Source organism: Temnothorax americanus, unplaced genomic scaffold (assembly GCF_048541705.1).
Source record: "Temnothorax americanus isolate GAGA-0224 unplaced genomic scaffold, ASM4854170v1 Scaffold36, whole genome shotgun sequence".
Lineage (NCBI taxonomy): Eukaryota > Metazoa > Arthropoda > Insecta > Hymenoptera > Formicidae > Temnothorax > Temnothorax americanus.
This window is the reverse complement of record NW_027509505.1, coordinates 1,661,948-1,681,732: the sequence shown is the minus strand read 5'-3', so window position 1 is coordinate 1,681,732 and position 19,785 is coordinate 1,661,948. Positions and strand designations below refer to the sequence as shown.

At 35.6% G+C, this 19,785-nt stretch overlaps 1 protein-coding gene across 2 annotated transcripts in view; it reads left to right on the top strand.

Annotated features, from left to right (window-relative positions):
* The first annotated feature begins 429 nt into the window (after positions 1-429).
* Positions 430-19,785, top strand: part of Sick (sickie) — a 163,149-nt gene continuing 143,793 nt past the window's right edge. Inside the window, exons 1-3 of one of the 2 annotated variants that reach the window (XM_077414126.1) lie at positions 430-1,261; positions 1,928-2,005; positions 16,329-16,426. In XM_077414126.1, the coding sequence (XP_077270252.1) occupies positions 16,361-16,426 (66 nt within the window). In that variant the 5' untranslated portion in view covers positions 430-1,261; positions 1,928-2,005; positions 16,329-16,360. The remainder of the gene's footprint in view (positions 1,262-1,927; positions 2,006-16,328; positions 16,427-19,785) is intronic. The other variant, XM_077414127.1, reaches the window with a different exon arrangement.

Sequence of the window (19,785 nt, the reverse complement as noted above, 5' to 3'; positions counted from 1 at the left end):
ATAATCGATGCGCTAATCAAATTGAAGTAGACGACTATAACAGTTTCTTCTTGACGCTGTAATATTTTATTATAACATTCTTTTATCTTTTTTATTAATTGTGACATTAATATTAAAGTATAAATTAATACATTATTATATATATATATATATATATCAACACGTTTGAAATTACGTTTGTATCAAAATGTGTGTAACATACTAGTCAGATATAGTACTAAATACTATTAGCATCGACGTATAAATCGTATTAAAATATATATGCGATAACATTTTTAATTTGCGGCAGTTTTATCGCGCGTGTCGGCAGTTGGATGTGTTTTCGTAAGCGCGAACAGCACGTTTTTTGTTTATTTTGAACTTGAACGCAGCGCCGCAACCATTTCTTTTCTGTCTCATCTATACACTCTCTAACTCTCTACTCACACCTCACGCCGAGGCGCGGCGCTGGCGGCGCAGTGCGCAGTCGGGAGCGCGTGATCACGTGATCGAGCCGTGTTTTCTCGCTCGATTTTCGCGTCGAAAATCCATCCCGCGACTCGTTCGTCGTCTAATTGGTGTGTCTAACAATAAGTCGTGTCTCTGATGATTACGCGGGAGTGCTAATTAACCCGATGTGATCGCGAATAGTTGTTTGATATCGTTCTTCGGTAATACGCATCACGTTCTATCGTGCTGTGTCTCCCGATCGAAATATTTCACCTCTCAATTCCCTCGTTCTTGCATTACGGACATTCGCAGTATTCGCACCCTTGTATAAATTATTAGCATCGGATCTCTAGATTGATCAACGTGTAATACATCATCGACGTAAAGATTTAACGAGCGATCATCGCGATTGAGATTTTTCGGAATATCGGGTTAATGGAGTTTTCGCGTAGCGGCGTGAAGTTGGCGCGATTCGAATCTTTCAACTCCAATCCAATCGCGAATGACGCGAATCGCGACGCGACGTGGACGTGCATCGCGCGTTCAATTCATTCGCGTGCGTTTCGCCGTCGCGTTTCGACGCGTTAGCTTCTTTCTTTCATCCCAAAGCTGCGGACGTAACAGATCCAATGATCGCCAGGAGTACCGTGCGAGATCAACCCGAAATCGGTCGTCGGGTTGATTATTCGAGTAGAGAAATGTGTAAGTACGTAATCGCAAGTTTTCGGTCGGCTTGCACGGGTGCGTGAAAAAGTGGTCGCGCGCGTCGGGGCAAGGGGCAATGGCGGAATCGGAATCCAGTGGACGGGAAGATTTATGGCAACGTAGACAGGTATTGAATCCATTTATCTCACATATGTATTACATGACGGAATAAATATATCTTTGTTAAAAATTTCCGACATAGAGAATATATTAGAAAAGTTCTCAGCACATTCAATCTCGGATCAAACGGGAAATGACAATTTCACAAGTTTTCGGGTATATTTAATTATTATTATTAATTTATATATCTAACGCGTGTCGTACGTATTGGAGCGCGAACGCGAAAGATGCGAGAAAAGACAGATCTGTTTGGCGTGATTCGGATATGTTGCGCGTCGTCGCGGAGCATCGCCGTCAGCTGTAACGAATTCGCGGCGAGGGCGCGGGCGCGGGCGCGGGCGCGGGATGTTCCCCCTCCCCTTTGCTCCGGCCGCGCGACGATCTCGGAGCTCGCCGCTCGCCCCCACCCGCCACCGCCGCGCACGGCGCGCACCTCGCACCGCGCGATACGGTTCAACGTTCCACGGCGCGTGGCGCAGTCGGCGCTCGCCGATCGTCCACGCTCGTCGTTGTCAGTTCGAACGTCGTGGCGCGTGATTCCGTCCCGATTATGTTAACGCTTACATATCGAGAGTGAGAATCGTCTCTCTCTCTCCCCCTCTCTCCCTCTCTCTCTCGTCTTCTCCTTTGCGACGCATATCGGTGAAAAAGTGTGCTTTTTTGGTGATCGCAGAAGCTGCGGAGGGATACATATCAACGGGACAAGATTCGCGTGGGACACGCATCGGGCGCGAAGCCGCGCTTGGATCACGTAAGTTTGACTGAAAATTCGTTTTGCGGTTACGGTAAACGGCTTTCAATGTATTACACACGCGTGTTATAGACGGAGACTGCGAGCCGTTATTATAGTTATCGCATCTCGTGAAGTATCGCGAACCGCGGAATGGTAGCCGATTACGAGTCACGTGATCGTTGCTCCGAAATCCGCTGGTCATTCAAATTTAAGGCGCGAATAAAACGCTATTTTATTTAGTATAAGTATCTATATATAATTATTTCGCGTGTTATTTGTTTTACTACATTTTAATGTATGTGCGACAAATGCGCCGATTATTAATTAATATTAATTAATTCAATTATTAGTATATATTGATTAACTTTTATAATCATTATTATATGATAAAAACAAATATTTGATCAAAATAAAAGTACATTATTGATCGGTAATATATTGATTTTATTTCATATTAAAGAAAAACTAAAATTTTCTGAAACTTTCAAGTTTTATCGCTGACGCTTCTAGCATTTTTAAAATGTACTACCTTAAAATCGACCGCGCGGTAAAAACATTATTTTTTCGTTGTATATTGTTTATGTTCATTTCCACATTACATTGAATACCGTCGCTCGACTAAGAAACTACTCTATAGCTAACGTGTAATATACCGCTCGCGAAACAGGCAATTTTTCGTGCTCAAATATTAACTCGGCGCGTTGTATGTGCGCGTATCGCGCCACGTAATTTATATTCACCGAGTTTACGAAAAACACCCTCGCGGATTGGACGAAGGCGCGAGGTAACATAATAATCATAACCGAGAATATCATGCGATCGTGAGGGCACTAAATTGAATGTCGTATTATCCCTTTTTTCGTATATGCAATTTATGCGAGGAGAAAATGGCAAATATTGATATGTCGCATATTCGTTTCACTAATCCCACTTATTGTTAGGAGAATCGTAATTCTTTTTAAGATAAAAAATTGAGAAAAAAGATTTAATTATTTTATAATTCTTTTGAATAATAAATTTTTTTTATTTAATTATTAAAATAATTTGCATATATAAGCAGCATTTTTATAAAATATACTAAAACTGTTTATATTTGCAAATGAATTTTGTAATATGGAAATATTTTATATCGACATACATAATTGTCATAAAACTACGGCAAAAAAACGTAATACAAAGTTCGTGCGTAAAGTTCGCGTTCGCGCGTGACGTCGTGGCAGTTGCTACATTTTCGCGGAGTGTCGTGTATAGGAAAGACGCAAACCGTGGAAATAATTATTGCAATTTGGCCCCGCGTGGACGAGGAATTTCGTAGTATCGAAATTATTCGCCGTATCGGAACACCTGCCGCGATTATTATCGGAGCGTAACGGTATTTCTGCGATGCATGTGCGTTGTCGCCGTCACCGCTAGACTTCGCGCTCAAACGCGCCGCTAATGATTGTTCCGCGAACGTTGCGTCACGAGGACGTTTCCCGAGGTCTTTCGAAATACTATGTACACTCATGTTTATATCGATTTACGCCGCTCGCGGATTTAATACTCCGTTGTTGCAATCGCGACAGTGCGGAGTTCTGCTTTTTATGCGAATCATAGAATGGAGGTCATGCGACAAATTTTTATGTAACCGAGGCTATATATCGTTTGGACGTTTTAATATTCCAAATGTTTCTATAAAGATATCGTATCGAAACGAACGTTTAAAATTTATTGAAATTGTCTCTTTACTCTGTTTTTTTCAAGCAAATTTTTATATTTATCCTTGGATTCTATCTTGGAGAAATTCGTAAAAATGTTGGGTAAGGTATAGAATTGTGAAAGCACGAATTATTTGTATGGACGAAAAGCTACGGGCAATTCATTTTCTTTATTACTGGAAAGTAAAGACATTTTTGCGTATCGTTTCGTCGCGGTATAATTAACCAACTGAGAGAGCCGATGAGATTGCCAAATTTGGCGATTCTTGACTGATGCGCTTTTGGTACCGCGCGGTTGCATAATGCATTTGCATAAACGCGCATACCTGATTTTGACTGAGCTGAACGTATTGCGCGCGTTTAATTTGTCGTAAACAGATTCTTTCTTTTGCAACTAGTTTATTTTGAAAAAATTTTGCGTTCCGCAAATTCCAATAAAGCGTACCGGGAATTTGCTGCAGCGTAATTTTATATACACATTTTATCTTGAAAATAAAATTAGCATCGAAATGCGTTTTCCAAATTTGCTCACAGCAAAAATAATACACGCCTATACTTAAATAATATAAAAAAAGCTTTCGCGCGCGCGCGTGCTCGCGCGTGTGCTTTTGTTTTCGAATTACGTTACATAAAGATTATGCGATATCACATATAATCACGTTTGCAAAGAAAGAGAGATAAATATAGAGAAATAGAGCAAACGTTTCCGATATTCGCAGAAATTATATACGAAAGTCAAGTCTCGCGTGGTAATCAATCTACATCCAGTCTTTATCCGACTCGGGAAAAAAGAAAACGTTTCAAAAACAGACTTCGGCGGTAGCAGGCGGACGCGTGTCGTCCATCGACGCAAAAGGGTTACGGATGTACAGGGCGCGGGTTTATTTTTGCACGTTGATCGTCAGCGTAAACACGAGACCGTCTGTTACGGCGCTTCTCCTATCCGGTTCGAAAAACGATATATGGCAGTTGTCCGTACTCGTTGATCCACCTTGCAAATAGGGACTTTCGATATTTGGATCGATTTCCACCATAAGTCGATGGAACATTTAATATCATTCTCATAAATCGGGAAAGAATCAATACAAAAATTGATTTTTTTAAATTTTTAGATGTAAATATTATTTTTATTATTAAATAAAAAAAAGTGATGAATTAGAAAAATTATACTATTAATTTTTAAAATTACTCATTTAATTTTCATAAATTAGCACATTTTTCTTAAACAGAAATAATTATATTACATTGTTTTTTTTGCTTTAAATTAAAGAATTGCAATTAATAAATAGTTACTCCAGATTATAACAAATCATCAGAACATATTGTATTTGGAATTGATTCTCTTGGAATAGGTTACGATATCGATTACGAAATCTGTTTTTAATTTCTTTATACCTTTTCCAGTCAGAGAGAGAGTTTTTCACAGTTTTTTTCACGCCGTCGATTAAGAATCGTTAGGTCAATCGGTGCGTTATTAATTATCCCGCATGTTTGATCGGAGAAAGAAATGACTCCATTCTTCGGAGATCATTAATCTTACCCACGTTTTGTTGGACGAAACACTCGGCGATCGTGATAATTAAAAGAAAACATGGCACGTGCTTGACAGAGATTACACGAACTCAATTATTTATAATTAGTATTAAATTACAAAGAAACGCAAACTTGAGTTGGGTTTAAAGCATTAGATGTTTCAAATTTATCCTATTTCAGATTTTAAATATTAAAATAAAAAAGCGCAAAATTAAATAATACTTAACTAAATAATACTTATTTAATATTAAATGCAATTGTGTGTGTGTGTTATACATTTTGAAATATAAATTACATTTTTAATCTAATCATAAATTATGTATTAAATGTACATTTTTATAACTTTTCCTAAATGTCTATAACTTAAAATCATATTTAAATAATTAAATATGATATTATTCAAAATCATATTTAAAGATACGATATTATCTTCTACAAGAAACAAGATTTTGGACAAGTTTTTTAAATACATTTTTGCAATATCTTTACTATATCTGGATAAGTTTTTTCTTTTAAAACGATCGTGATATTAGTCCTGAAAAAAATCAGAATTTATTGGCGACGTTCAACGGACCATGCGTTGAATATATAGAGGCATGTATTAATCGCTGTGCTGCACAAACATTTTTTGTCCTTTACGGATTAAAACAATATTGCCGGCAATGTTTCTTCGTCGTTCGTTTACGGCCGCGAACGTTTATATACTACGTTCCTATTAACTTACTCGTATGACTCGTCGCTAATTTTTAGAGACCGGATCTTTTCTTTGCTCGTTTAAATTGCGATAAAAGCGCGAAATTGTAATTTGTGACAAAATTATCGTGACTTTTATTATGGTTTTAACAGTATACATTACTGTGACATCGGTGGTACTTTTATTTTTCGGATAATGTTTTTATCTTAAAATAAATTTTTTTAAATATAGCTTTACAATAAAATCCTGAAAGAACTTTGTAAAAAAGTAACCTACGTATAATAAGCAGTAAAGTTGTCGGGAAAATCGCTTGTTTTTCCACGTTAAATTGGGTTACAGTTTCTTAGTTGCTTCGAAAGAGAAAGACAATCTTCTAGCTTGAACATTTAACGCATTGGCGTTAATTTGTTGGATTCCTGTTGGAGTGTTGTGTTTAGGCAGACCATGGCGTGCTTGGGGCACATATATTTAACGGCTACGCATTAAACATACTGTCGCTGATGAATGTCCCGACATTCGTCCGTGGCATAATTACTAGGATACGACCCCCCTCTAGAATCCTTCCTCACCCTTCTAGCGTCCATACGTAAGCCCGGGTTGATATATTTCTTCGAAAACAGAAAACTTTTTATGCAATTATATTTTTATTAATAACATTTTTTTTCCGTTTAATCTATTATAAATTAGAATAAAATTATATCTCGCGATATATTTTTGATAATAAAAGATAGATTACGAAATCTTAAAAAAATATACATTCGCCAAAAGAGATTATTCCTAGACAATCTATAGCGAAACAAGCTCACGGCAATAAATGTTTAGTATATATGAGCCACAGGAATAAAGATAATTGATATATGTCATTTACATGTAGCGCCGGTGGCGCACGTCTTCAGGAATGTGTTGAGCATCCCCGGGCGTTATATGAAACTAACGGGACTCACGCGGCACGAGTTGTGAGCCCAGCCAAAGGTTACGACATCTTATCCCGATCGCGATCGTACCCCGTAGTCATGTTACTGTGTGTCTCATTTCTGCTCTGTAGGTACATTTCTCTCGGCCATATTTTTAATACCCAAAGAAAAAGTTTAACCCTAAACGCGACCGTATCGTTTATAGATCATATCGTTTAAGCAGCAGAGAGATTCTTAGAGCATCAGAGATAGAGAGCAACGTGACTGCAATAACGTCGCCCGAACAGATAGTAACGTGGTGACGATGCTACCCAATGCAGAATCATTTATATTTCTAATATGAAAATTCAATGCATTAATATATCAAGAGCTAAAAGATATATCATCACAAAAAGGATAGCATCTAAAAATTTTTTCTTTGCCATACACAATAAATAGGATATAATAAATAATATATTAAAAATAATATGTTGCCATTTTATATATATATATATATATATATATATATATATATAGTAGAATTTCACTGACGCGGCGACGTGGCAAAGGATTGAAATATAAGTTTCGTAAAAGATCATAAATCTGAATTAGCAAAGCGTATGATTTCTCTTAAATGACGTGACGACTGGAAACGAGTTTCTATCGGAATCAATACTTCTTTTCGGTCGTGACATTCATCTTGATTGACAGCTCCATTATGACCAGCAGCGGCAGCAGCTCGTGTTACTCCAATGTCGTTAATATCCTGTCTCTGGTCTTTCGAGTATACCCTTAAATTATTGTCACTTTTATCAAAGCTCTTCTCAAGTGAATTCTCGTAAATCAGCTTCTTGCTTTTTGTGGCGTGTTAAGATGGTATGATAACAGTCTTATATGTATAGCTATATACATGTATTGACATCGGTATATGTATACATACATATATGTCGGAGAAAACGTTTCGCAATTTTTTTGATAAACTTTCTTAAACATCAAGTTTTCTAACTTTTCCTAAAGAAACATCTATATTAAAATCATTAAAATAAGAAAGTCTCAGTGTTAAATTAAAATTAAAATTAAAACTAAAACAAGAGTTAAAAAATTAAGATATACAAGTAAATGTTATAATGTTTATAATGTTTATACATTTAAATTTAATATGCATTTGCATAGTTTTAGTATTGAATATGATAAAAGAGTTGTTTGAAGGGGATCAAATGCGTAAAAAGATGTTGTTAGCGAGATAAAATCTCGACGCTCATAAAATACCATGTCGAAAAGCACTCAAAACATCGCATGAGCTGGTCTTTACTCTATCGAGGAATTGACGACAACGGTGTATCTAATGATACGCATAAACAATAGTGACAATGCTTTCCTTCTCTCATGTGCTAGAGATACACGAGCGCGCCACTGGCACTTTATGGACCTCGTAAAACGATAAAGACATCTATATACGATGCACAGTAGGTAGTATCATACAAATAGTCCTGGCTCACGAGCCTCTTAACGCGCGTGAGGCCCAAAGACCAAAAGATCAGGCTCTGTTCTCGCGGTAAAAGTTATTATCCATTTCCTTGATGTAAAATACAGCTTTATTTTTATAAATTTTATATTTTTAAAGTAAAATAAAGAAAGTTTTAATTACATTATTATTATTGTTATTTTAATTTATATTATTATTTATGTATTATTAATCTATATAACATTGTTAATTTTGCATATAATACTCTACTTAAAATATTATTAGAAAGACACGCATAACGGTCGGTTAAAATATAATACCGTAGAATATTATTCAATCTCAAATTGTAAAGAGAAAATTTTTTATAAAAATCATTATAAAAATAAAACATAAAATTTATATATTTCTATATTATTTTTGTATTATTATTGGAATACAGAATATTTATTGTAAAACTCACATATTGTTCCGTTCACCTGAAGAGAGGGGGTCGAAAATACGTTGGAATAAACATGACACGGGGGAACATGTGAGGGGGGTCAATAGCAGACTTGGCTTTTAAGTCATCGTGGGATGAGTCGACTTCTTTACTGGTGGTCCCCGTTATCACGCGGCCAAGTTATTAACGACCGAGGTCTTCGAGCAAAGACCCGCCCTTGGCGGCCCTTTACGGTCCGTCGTAGCTATTAACCGTTTATTTATTTGAAAAGTTTTATACGCGTGTTACACCCGTGCATCACGTAAACAACCACTGTAATTCAAATTAGATTTCAAGGATGTAAAAGAATAACTCAATGAAAACTACTTAATACAGAATATTAAAAATTGTCGGAAATTAGTATGAATATAAAAGTTATTAGTGTGTAAGGGAAAAAGTTTTTAAATAAATATAAAATTTAGACAAATAAAACTTTATATAATGTATCATCAGAATTAAATAAATTAGCTATACAATCGCACAAGTCTCGTACTTCCTACGAGATCAACAGAGTAATGTCAAAATTGTCAATTAAGTGCATTATTATTGCAACACCAAAGTCACATTATTATTTGAGGACTGTCATGCAATTTGCTCTCGATGGATTTATTCTCAGGGGATAACAAGAGGCGGGGACGAAAGGCTGTTTACGAAGCTGCATTGCGTGTCTCGCGGTATAATCGCGAATTGCTCGAACTACAAAGAGACTAGGCGAGACAGAGATAGCTTCTAATTTACTCACTGTGGACACATTTAACAGGTATCTTGGGACAAACGCAAAAACGTTTACCTGCGATGACGCACAGTTTAATGTATCGCCCTGGTATCTCGATCAGCAAACCACCTTGGTTCTCTCCGCCCCCCTCTCTCTCTTTCTTTCCTATAATAATGAATATTTTTTATTGCAAACAAAATCGGATAACTTTATGATTTGTCTATTATATAGATAATATTACAATAATGTTCTATTGAAATTTTGGCATATAATTAAATTAAAAAGTATATATTTAATCAAATGTAAAAATATTTCTGACCATTCTTCTTACACCAGAAGCATCATTAATTCTTGAAGAATTCACAGAATTCGCTCGCGCGCGATTGCAATTAGGCCTTCCTTTCCCTTCATTAGAACGATCGAGTTATTTAAGTGCGTGTTGTGTTCGAGATCGAAATCGAGATCGACTAAAGCAGATCGGGGTGAAAGGATAGATCCGGTAGAATTCATTAGAGAGCCCTGTTTCGCAAACATCGGAGGACATTGGAGGGGTGGAGGCTAAAGGGTGTCAAATCAAATTTCCCCGCGGGAGGCAGACGGACATCCGGCGCGTGCGGATCAATCCTTTCTTTCTCGCCTTCTCGTTTTTTTTCTCTTTATTTTTACGCCGCTGTCTCGATACACTGATTCTACCGTCCTTTCGAAGGTCACCGATATGGTTAAATAAACTCCGAGATTCTGCGAGCGGATCTTTCTGCGAGTAAGAAAAGGAAGCGGGACGAGATTGGCTGCTGGGGTGCCTCCTCTTATAGGGCCCTACGTAGATAAATGGTCTGTTACGCTGAACTTCTCCGATAAAGATATTAATCTTTCTCAGAGCGCCCCCTGCCCTCCTCCTTGCCACCTCCTTCTCTTTCTGTTATTTTTGCGTTCTGCGGCGATGTCCTTCTGTTTTGGAGGGTTTTGTCTCTTCCGCTCTTTTCCATACATTGATCTCTTTTTCTCTTTATTTGTTTATTTTCTCGGTTTAATGTTATAACATGAAAATAAAAGATGTTTAACATATAAAATGCATGATTTAATAAATAATTTTTAAAAATAACCGAAAATTATTAATATTTTGTATAAAATTATTGCAAAATTGTTTTTGATAGTATAAAAATATTTATATCAACTAAATTGTATGAATAGATACGCAGGTAATGAAATATTATATATCTTATTTAGACATTTTTCTCTTTTTTCTTCAGCTTCTTTTTTTGGCTTTCTTATTAATATTTCTGTTAATTAATATTAATATTTCTTTTATTATTTGAATAATTTATTCTGGTAATATTTGCTAAGATCTTAAATTAATCTTTGTCTATAATGTCATATTTATTATTAATGAATTTATTATATACTTATAAGGTTTCTGAGGTTTTTTTTATATCGTACTTATGTATTCTCCCATTGTATTTATTTTAAGATATTATAAACTTTTTTCTCTTCTCTTTCTTTCCTTCTTTTTCGTTCGTATCATGAAAAGTGGAATATCATATGTCCCACGTCAGAGGGGCGGAAAGTAACGCGAGGGCTCACAGCTTTGGTGAAAGTCAACTTTCTACGCGCAAACTTTCGGCTTTTCCACCCCGACGTGGAAATAACTCTTGGCCCGTCGATGCACTGCGCAGTTTCTTTTTTTCTATATATTACATGCCGGTTATCCTCGCAGCAAACGTATCTTAGCGGATTACGTAAAAGAGAGAGGGAAAAAGAAGAGGAGAAGAGTGGCACACGTATACGAGAGTACTCTTCTGATTTTAAGCCGATGTACGCTAGTAAACAAGGATTTCGCCGTTTTGTGATTTGTGCGTCTCTTTTTGGATAGTTTTTTTTTTTAATTTACACACACATACACACACACGTGCGCGCGCGCGAAAGGGAGGCACACGACATCAGGTGAAAGAGAGAACACATAATCAATTAAAACTCTATGCGTACATAAAATTGATTAATGTATAAGTTTATTTAACAAAAAATAAAATTTAATTTACGTGAAAAATGCTTGGTTTAACATATAATATTTATATACTTTATATATATATATACGCAAATAAACTTTTATTGTTTGTTAAATCAGTGCGTGTATAAATTATATATATACTTATTTATTTATTTTAAGTTTTAATGAATATTGTCTCTCCCTCTCTCTCTTTCTCTCTCTCTCTCTCTTTGTCTCTTTTTCTTCTTTTAGAATTTTTCAGACAGGTTTAATATCATACCGTTATAATGAGTTTTTGCGCGAAGAGTTCTTACGAAGATACCGGGACAATTTTGTTTGTGTCACTATTAACAAGTAAAAGGGCAAATTGAATTTTTGCTCTTTCTGTTCTCTTTTCTTCGTTTTATTCATCAAAATTCGTTGAAACCAACTTGATTTTTCCGTAAATTAAAAAATCGTAGAATTTATGAAAAAATATATTTAAAAATATATAACTGTAAAAAATTGTTTTAGTTAACTTAATAATTATACATTATTTTATATATCATGACAATTATTTGTTAATTTTTGTTAAAAAATTAAATATGAAAGATCTCTTCAAAGGTAATATGCCAAGTATACATAAAAATTATCTGAAAGAATGTTATATAGTTTTTAAGAGTAAATAATTTTTTTCTTATACATATAAGAAAAATTATCAACAATTTTTAAATATATATTATAACAACAAAACATAAAAAATTTGTTCAAGTCTTAAAAAATGTATTGCATCTATCTTTAAAAAAAATGTATCTTATCAATACTTTGATATTCTTGCTAATAGGGACGTTAACATATCTAAAACACTTGTCAGAAGCAAAATGTCGATATCGTTTAAGAATTGTAAGCGCGTCTAACTCAAATGCAAACGCGACACACGCCTCGATATTCATGTATACGAACGAACGAGAGGGAACAATATAGAGTTCCATGGGGTAGAAATGCACAGTATGCCACGGTGCGTGGTATCGCAGCCGAGGTGGGGACAGATCGATAGCATAAGGGGCCTTTCAGACCTTATGGTGCCTCCTCCTCCTCCTCCTCCTCCTTTTCCTTCTTCTCCTTCTCTTCTTTCTCCTCCTCTTCTCCTTTTCCTCTTCCTTCTTCTCTTTTCTCTCCCTGTATTTCTCTTTGCCTTGTTTTGGTTCGCGAAATTAACGCGCGTCGCACGCTTTGTACGAGGGATAAAGAGCCTCCTTAAATGAGAAAGGAAGAGGAGGATAAGGGGCAGTGGACGTTTTATCCCTCCTTTTTCCTTTTATTAACGAGTCACAGCTCGCGGTCGATTTCACGGAATTCTGTCTCTTTGCGTTTCTCCGCTTCCATCGCGGTTTTCTTTCAGTCAAAACTGCTTGAGGCCGTTTGAAACGAAAGGATTGAGGTTGAGAAACCGCAAATTGTGTAGGGAACATGTGGCGTTGTTGTTTACGTGTGTGAAAATCGATATTAAATGCAGGAGGCCGATGAAAGAGAGAGAGAGAGAGAGAGAGAGAGAGAGAGAGAGAGAGAGAGAGAGAGAGAGAGAGAGAGAGAGAGAGAGAGAGAGAGAGAGAAGGTACCGGTTTTTTCTTTCTCGATGCGCGGGGCACTTCACTTTGCACGTGCGATCACATGTTCGAGGTGTCGACCGAGGGACGTCGTTCAACCCTTCATTACAGAATGCTTTATTACGGAAAACAGTAATGTTGATGAAAGAATTAATTAATGTAAAGCTTAGTAAATTAAAATTTGCGATAATATATAGGTATGTGTACAGTGTACATACATGTATACATACACACTTATAAAAATTGCAAAATATTTGTTGAAATAATTATTATAAAGAAGTTTTTTAATAATAATTACGCAGTATATAATTATGCATTTTTTATATATTGCATATTTTGATAATATAACTTAAGATTTAGTGATGTTGCTCTTTCAACTATTACAGTTACCTCATGCATTCAAAAATATTGTATATAATTTCATAAATTATAACTAATAATAAACTATGAAAAAAAAAGGAATTGTATTTATATTCCGCAAAAAAACAATATTTTACACAATTGCATCAATTTCTTCGATTTTACGGAAACGAAGTTGGGGGAGTCGGTCGGATATAGTGATTAAAGCGATACTTCCGGTGGTCGTTATCGAGCTACGAAGATAACATCGCGGCTTTCGATCACTGTCAGAGGGCGAGCGAGCGTGTATCAGAGGAGCAATATTCGTACCGATGCATCGTTGGGGTACGACAAACCCGACTTCCGAGACTTCCCGTAACGACACACACACACACACACACACACACTCACTCTCTCTCTCTCTCTCTCTCTCTCTCTTTTCTAGCTAATGTCGCTAATTAGATGCACGACTACATCGGCCAGCGATAGACGAAGAATAATTAGCCGGAGCCGGAGCAGGAGAGAAGGAGATTCTGTCTGTCTGAGGTGAGATAAGACGTTAGGGTGATAAGGAACTTTTAAGAAATTGAACGAGAGATTTTGGTGAAGCATGGTTTGTACTAAAGAGAAAAATACAGTAGCGGATTTTAGGGATAAACGTATAAAAGAAGAATATTTTTCCTTTAGATGTGATTATTTTTGCTGATGCGAAAAATCTGATGAGCTATGAAATTGTTATTAATGTAATTTTCATAATTCTTAAATATGATCTATATATTATATACATACGTGTGTAATACGCACCACATTAATAACTATATATAATAACTATTTTATATTATATCTTGTATAATAAATATATAAATAATAGTGTTGCGCTATTTTTATATGTAATTATTTCGAGTTAAATTAAAAGGATAAAATTGGATGAAATAAAATTATGTATAATTGAAGGATTGTCTTGCTTATATATATATATATATATATATATATATATATATATAAAGATACATATATATATTAAATAAATAAATGCAATCAGAATAAGAGTATAATTATTACTCGTGGAATGTAGAACGTTTGAGACTCTCTTCGATTAATCGAACGTAGAGGATGGGAATGGAGGGCCAAGGTCTGACGGAGAGAGTAATGTAAGGTCGTTAGTTTCCGGTCGAACGTGCTCGTAGCACAATGGAGTGAGTCTGAATTGGTCACGATGTACGGGGGTGTTCTGTCCGTGCTGTCTAATGAGCCTCGACGTCGTCGCACTCCCATGATACTTGGCACTCTCGTATTTTAATACACTTCTCGTCGTTTCTAGCGAATTGCTGCCATATTACATATCGCCATAAATGGATTAATAGCATGCCGGACGATTAGTTGCAGTATCTGATGTTTTATGGTCTTCCATGGACTTTGAGATCCAGTATATTCGTGAACTTTAATATTGGACGAAGTCGCTTGAAATAGACATCGAGACGATTCATTTTTAAAATAATTTTTGTACGATTAACTTCTTTTGAGATGCACTGTTTAACTTTTAGCTTATTCGAAAATTTTAAATAATATAATTCAGAATTTCTGGTAAATTAATAAATGTTTATTTTATTTTTAAAAATAAAATAAATGCCTAATAAAATTGTGTATATCTGTCCCTAATATAAAACCTATATTATATCCATAATAGTCATTTATTTGTAAAATAAAATATTTTATTGAAGTAAAAATAAATTTTTATAAAAATTAAAAGAGCTTTTTTCTCAGTATAAAATCTTAATTACGAAATACCTAACTTACTTAAGAAGCAAATAGCAATAGCATCTTCTTATTGGATTGATGAGGAATTTGCCAAATTTCGACGTCTACATTGGAATTCGAAAATCACGGAATGTTATCGTCGACGTTGCTATCGATCGCATTAATGGCGAGCGGACGCGAGAACAATTGTAATCGTGGATGATCCGCGACTACGCGTGAGTACCGTATGTGTCCATTTGTCGCGCATTAATGTGTGTTTATGCTCGTAGCCAACGGGGACAGTCCGCGTGCATCGTTAATCACGATAAATTTACTGTGATTAATTATGCTTTTCGCCCGATTAGCTCTCTCTTCTCTCGCTCCCATCGATTCTTCTGTCTCACTCTTATCTACTTTTTTCTCTGACTGTGCCGCAATGATAATATTAATCATTTATTTATGGAAACAAGCAAAGAACAAGTTTGAATTGAAATTAAAATTATAATTTTACATAATTAATTATTTTTGGGAATAATAATACAAATTCATATACTGACTTTTTGGCTTAAGTTTTCTTAATTTCTTCGAATTATATGTTATAAATATAATACTTAATTTATATTAAACAAAACGATTTCTTGACGATGAAAAGATGAAATTTTTGCTCAATGACTGACGAATAAAATAGCCCTTGCGAGCGATGGTTTGCACGGTTTTCTCGGAAAAACGTCGGCGAGAAACGGGGTGGAACTGAAAAGAGAGATTGAGGGAGAGAGGGAACTGGGAGAGAGGTCGTCCTCCCTTCGACCGGATATGTCATTTGGTACCTGGGTCACGTACCTCTTCGTATCGACAGGCCAACCAGCAGCCAACCAGGAGGTCTCCACTCCGTTGCTTTTCGTCACTGTGCGCGATTCTCAGTCCAAGATCTCAGCATCGCGAAACAATCGCGGACACTTCTCTAAAAACTATTTATTCGGAAATAAATAGCCGGAAATAGCATAGACAAAAGAGATAACATTTATTTTATTTCAAGAAAATAACATTGTTCGACAAATTTATTTTAGCACTATTTTCAATCTTGGTTAAATACTTACTTTTTCAAATTAATAGATTAAAAATGCACTTAAGGAACTGGTATTTTCTAAATGTTTATAAAATAAATCTCAAAGCAGGATTAATTAAATAATTTAATATTATTTCAATATTATTTGTTACAGGATATCAAGTGTCTCGCAGTGATGGTACAGCGATGAGCTTGCAGGCCCAGGCACCAGCCCAACGCCCTGCGAGGTACTCCCCTCAGGAGACCGTCAAGGTAAGTCTGTATACCAAACATCCTGTACTTGGGCGCCGCCCTTACCGTTTTTGACCGTGTTTATTGAAGTAGGACGCATTATCTCTCGTTGTTTTCTAGTTGTTTTTTTTTATAAAACGCGTTATCGCTCGTCGAAAGAAAAGCTAAGTAATATTACGGCCGATATTCCGAGCAATATTAGGATGTTAATAAAAAACTATACATAAAATTTAAATTTTAATCATCAAGCCAACGTTTTGACCTTACTTGGTCTTCCTCAGGGCATAAGGTGGTATATTACATTCAAAGTTACATAAAAGTATAAAAATAAAAATAATAATAACTGTTGGAGTTTACATTAGAAACATTGGAAAATATAGTCATCGCCGGTGAACAAATACGATACGCAATAGAAACAAGGTCAAAGTTAAATTCGAATTAAACGTTTGTCACGGGGCACATAATTATAATAAAATTGTTACCGATTACAATAAATAGCGATCTGAGTCGCAGTTGACGGAAATGCTAATTCGGTGCATTTTCTGTATATTCTAAACAGTCCTCTGTAGAAGTTCGATGTATCCTGGTATCAGCCATGCTCAACGTCGGCAATTATCGATGTATGTCCGATATTAAGTGGAAGTAAAGACCGATATTAAGTGGGAGTTAAATCAAGAACGTGTTAACGCGACTGTCCTTAGTGGCAACTGTATGAATCATTTCGGAAATGATTCTTTTTTGATAATTACATTCGTGCTCTAAAATTCATGCTTTGTTACAATTAAACGAATGATTAAGTGAAGTGATATGCTCCGAGATTATTAAATACTGAATGTTTAGACGGGTCTAAAGTAACATTATGTTTATGTTCCCTCAGTCTAGTATTTAGCGGCCTTTCTTCTCTACGGTGCTTGTTCTAATATAAATGTAATAGAAATGATAAAAAATTGATTTAACAAGTCGGATTAAAATCTAAAAATGTATAGAAGAAGAATTCAAATAAATTATAACCGCAATATAAGATATATATATTTTTGAAAATTAATAATATTCATTATTTGATACATTTCCAATTGCATTAAAAATAAAAATCAACAGCACCATCAAAACGGCGCGGCGCCGCGTACATATTCGTGCTAATAAAGCAGTCGTAAGAACGACGATTTACGACGCTTCTAATATGGGGGGAAATTAGCGCGTTTCTTATCCAAAAGGTGCATATGTAAACTTTTTTCACCCCAACGATAATAATTAATAGCCCGTTGAATTATGATCGTCCTTTAACCGACGATCGCTTACGACCGGAAACTTATAATTTATTGCGTCTCCTTGACGCAGAAAAGGGACGCACACAATTCAAAAGTGACGATTATTTTCTTTCTTCCTGCGGATTTAAGAAACCCTTTGGCTTAAAGGGTGAAAAGAAGAAAAAGAGAAAGAGGAAGAAAGAGAGAGAAAACAGTCAGTGGCACGTAAGGTCGACTCTTAATCGCGATGCGTGACAACGCAGGGGTTCCACAGCCGAACCCCGCGGTAATATTAATCTTCGATTAAGAGCTTATCGTGCCACGTGACTACGCGCGCGGAAAATTTGGCTGCGAAAAATTTGGGCGCCGCCCTTACCGTGATCGCGATTTCACGGCGTAATGTGCCCTTTGGAAACGTGATAAATTTGCAGACAGTTTTTATTGCAATTACAATCCATCTTATTCACTAATATGTTAATATGCTTCAAATTCATAAAATTTGAAATTTTCTTTCAAATTTATTTTAATAATAATGTAAAAAATATTTGGTATTAATGCTCAGATGTCTCAGATAATGTAAGCACTCTTATTTAATTAAAATGATGGAACATTTTTTTTACAAACAAACTATTTAGTGCAGAAGTAAAGTGGACCGTTACAATTCCTTTTTGTTGGTTAATATTAAGGCAAGTGCCGCTTAAGCTAAAGATCTGATCTTATGTTATTGAAGAAATTTACGAAGACATATATGTGGATTTGCAACCCTCGGGAACAGTGTACGTAAATTAGTTCCTCTCGCATCTAATTAATAATTTTGAAGGACAGACGCTAACTGACGTTGGTCGGCTCTCAACGACTATGAATTTCAGTAGTTAAACTTGCCAAATCAACCGCAAGACTGCGAAGTTTCGAACTCGTATATGTTATCTATATATATGTTTTAACGATTTACAAGTTTTCACTCATATACATATAATATCTTCGAGTAATTAATTTTTTTGAAAGTATTTATTATTATTTTCTAGTGATATTCTTACATTTGTTAAAACCTGATGGTTAAAAATATTAGAATTATTTAAGAAATCATTACATATTTTTTTGTTTAAATATAATTGTACTATCTCATTTTTTATTTTTTTTCCAAAAAATCTTTGCAAGTTATCTGTCAATTTCGAATAATAATATCTGTAGAAGTAATAAAGTAGATAAATGGCCCCGGGGAAAATGGTCTAATCGACGCTTTACAAAAGAAAGAAACTCAAGCCTTACGACGATAATTCGGAACTCGTTCCACGCGATATCGACGATAACCGCCCTCCGGCAGTGTGCAATATGTTGCGAGAGAGACAGAGAGAAAGCCGCGATATATATCGAGAGCAAGAGGGGAAAGAATGATACGGACTCGATCCTCGCGAATGGCTAATCGATGCCTGACCACGCGCGCGAATACGCCCGAGGGATATTCTCGTGCGAGTACCGACCCTCAAGTCGACTTCCCAACCTCCTGTGCCCTCCCGCAATAACTTCCACGTTGACATCCGTTAAATTCCAAGGGGTAGCTTCCTGTTCCGAAACTAGGACTTTTTGCGATGCGCATTTATGCGTATACAGAAATTAAAGGCATCCTATACTGATGTGTATAGAATGCCTTGCCATTATTTTCAATATGTAATAAAAAATCTTATAGGATATCAAGAAAAAGTTAATGAGAATCAGATGATATAATATCCCCTGAGAAAGTTTTTTTAAAATTATTTTATTGTCTAATTTTTGCATACGTAATTTACATTTTTAAATATAAAATGTGTATCTGTCTGTATCTAAAATATTTGTTTTTCATTCCACGTTATGCGAATGTTCCTTGAAAAAGAAGTTTAATACTATAAAAAAAGTATAATTTTAAGTAAGAACGTTACAAAAATGTCACTCATATGCAATAAAAAATTTTATTTATCATATATTTATGTTTATGATATCATTTAAATATTACGTCTTTGAACGGATATATTCGGTAAAATGCGGAAGGAAGACAAGATTTCCGGTGACCAGGAGAAGCCACGCCCCTATCATGAGGATGAGATGATACCATTTTGCAACCCTCTGGGAAGCATCCCTCGAGTCCTCCTCCGTCCC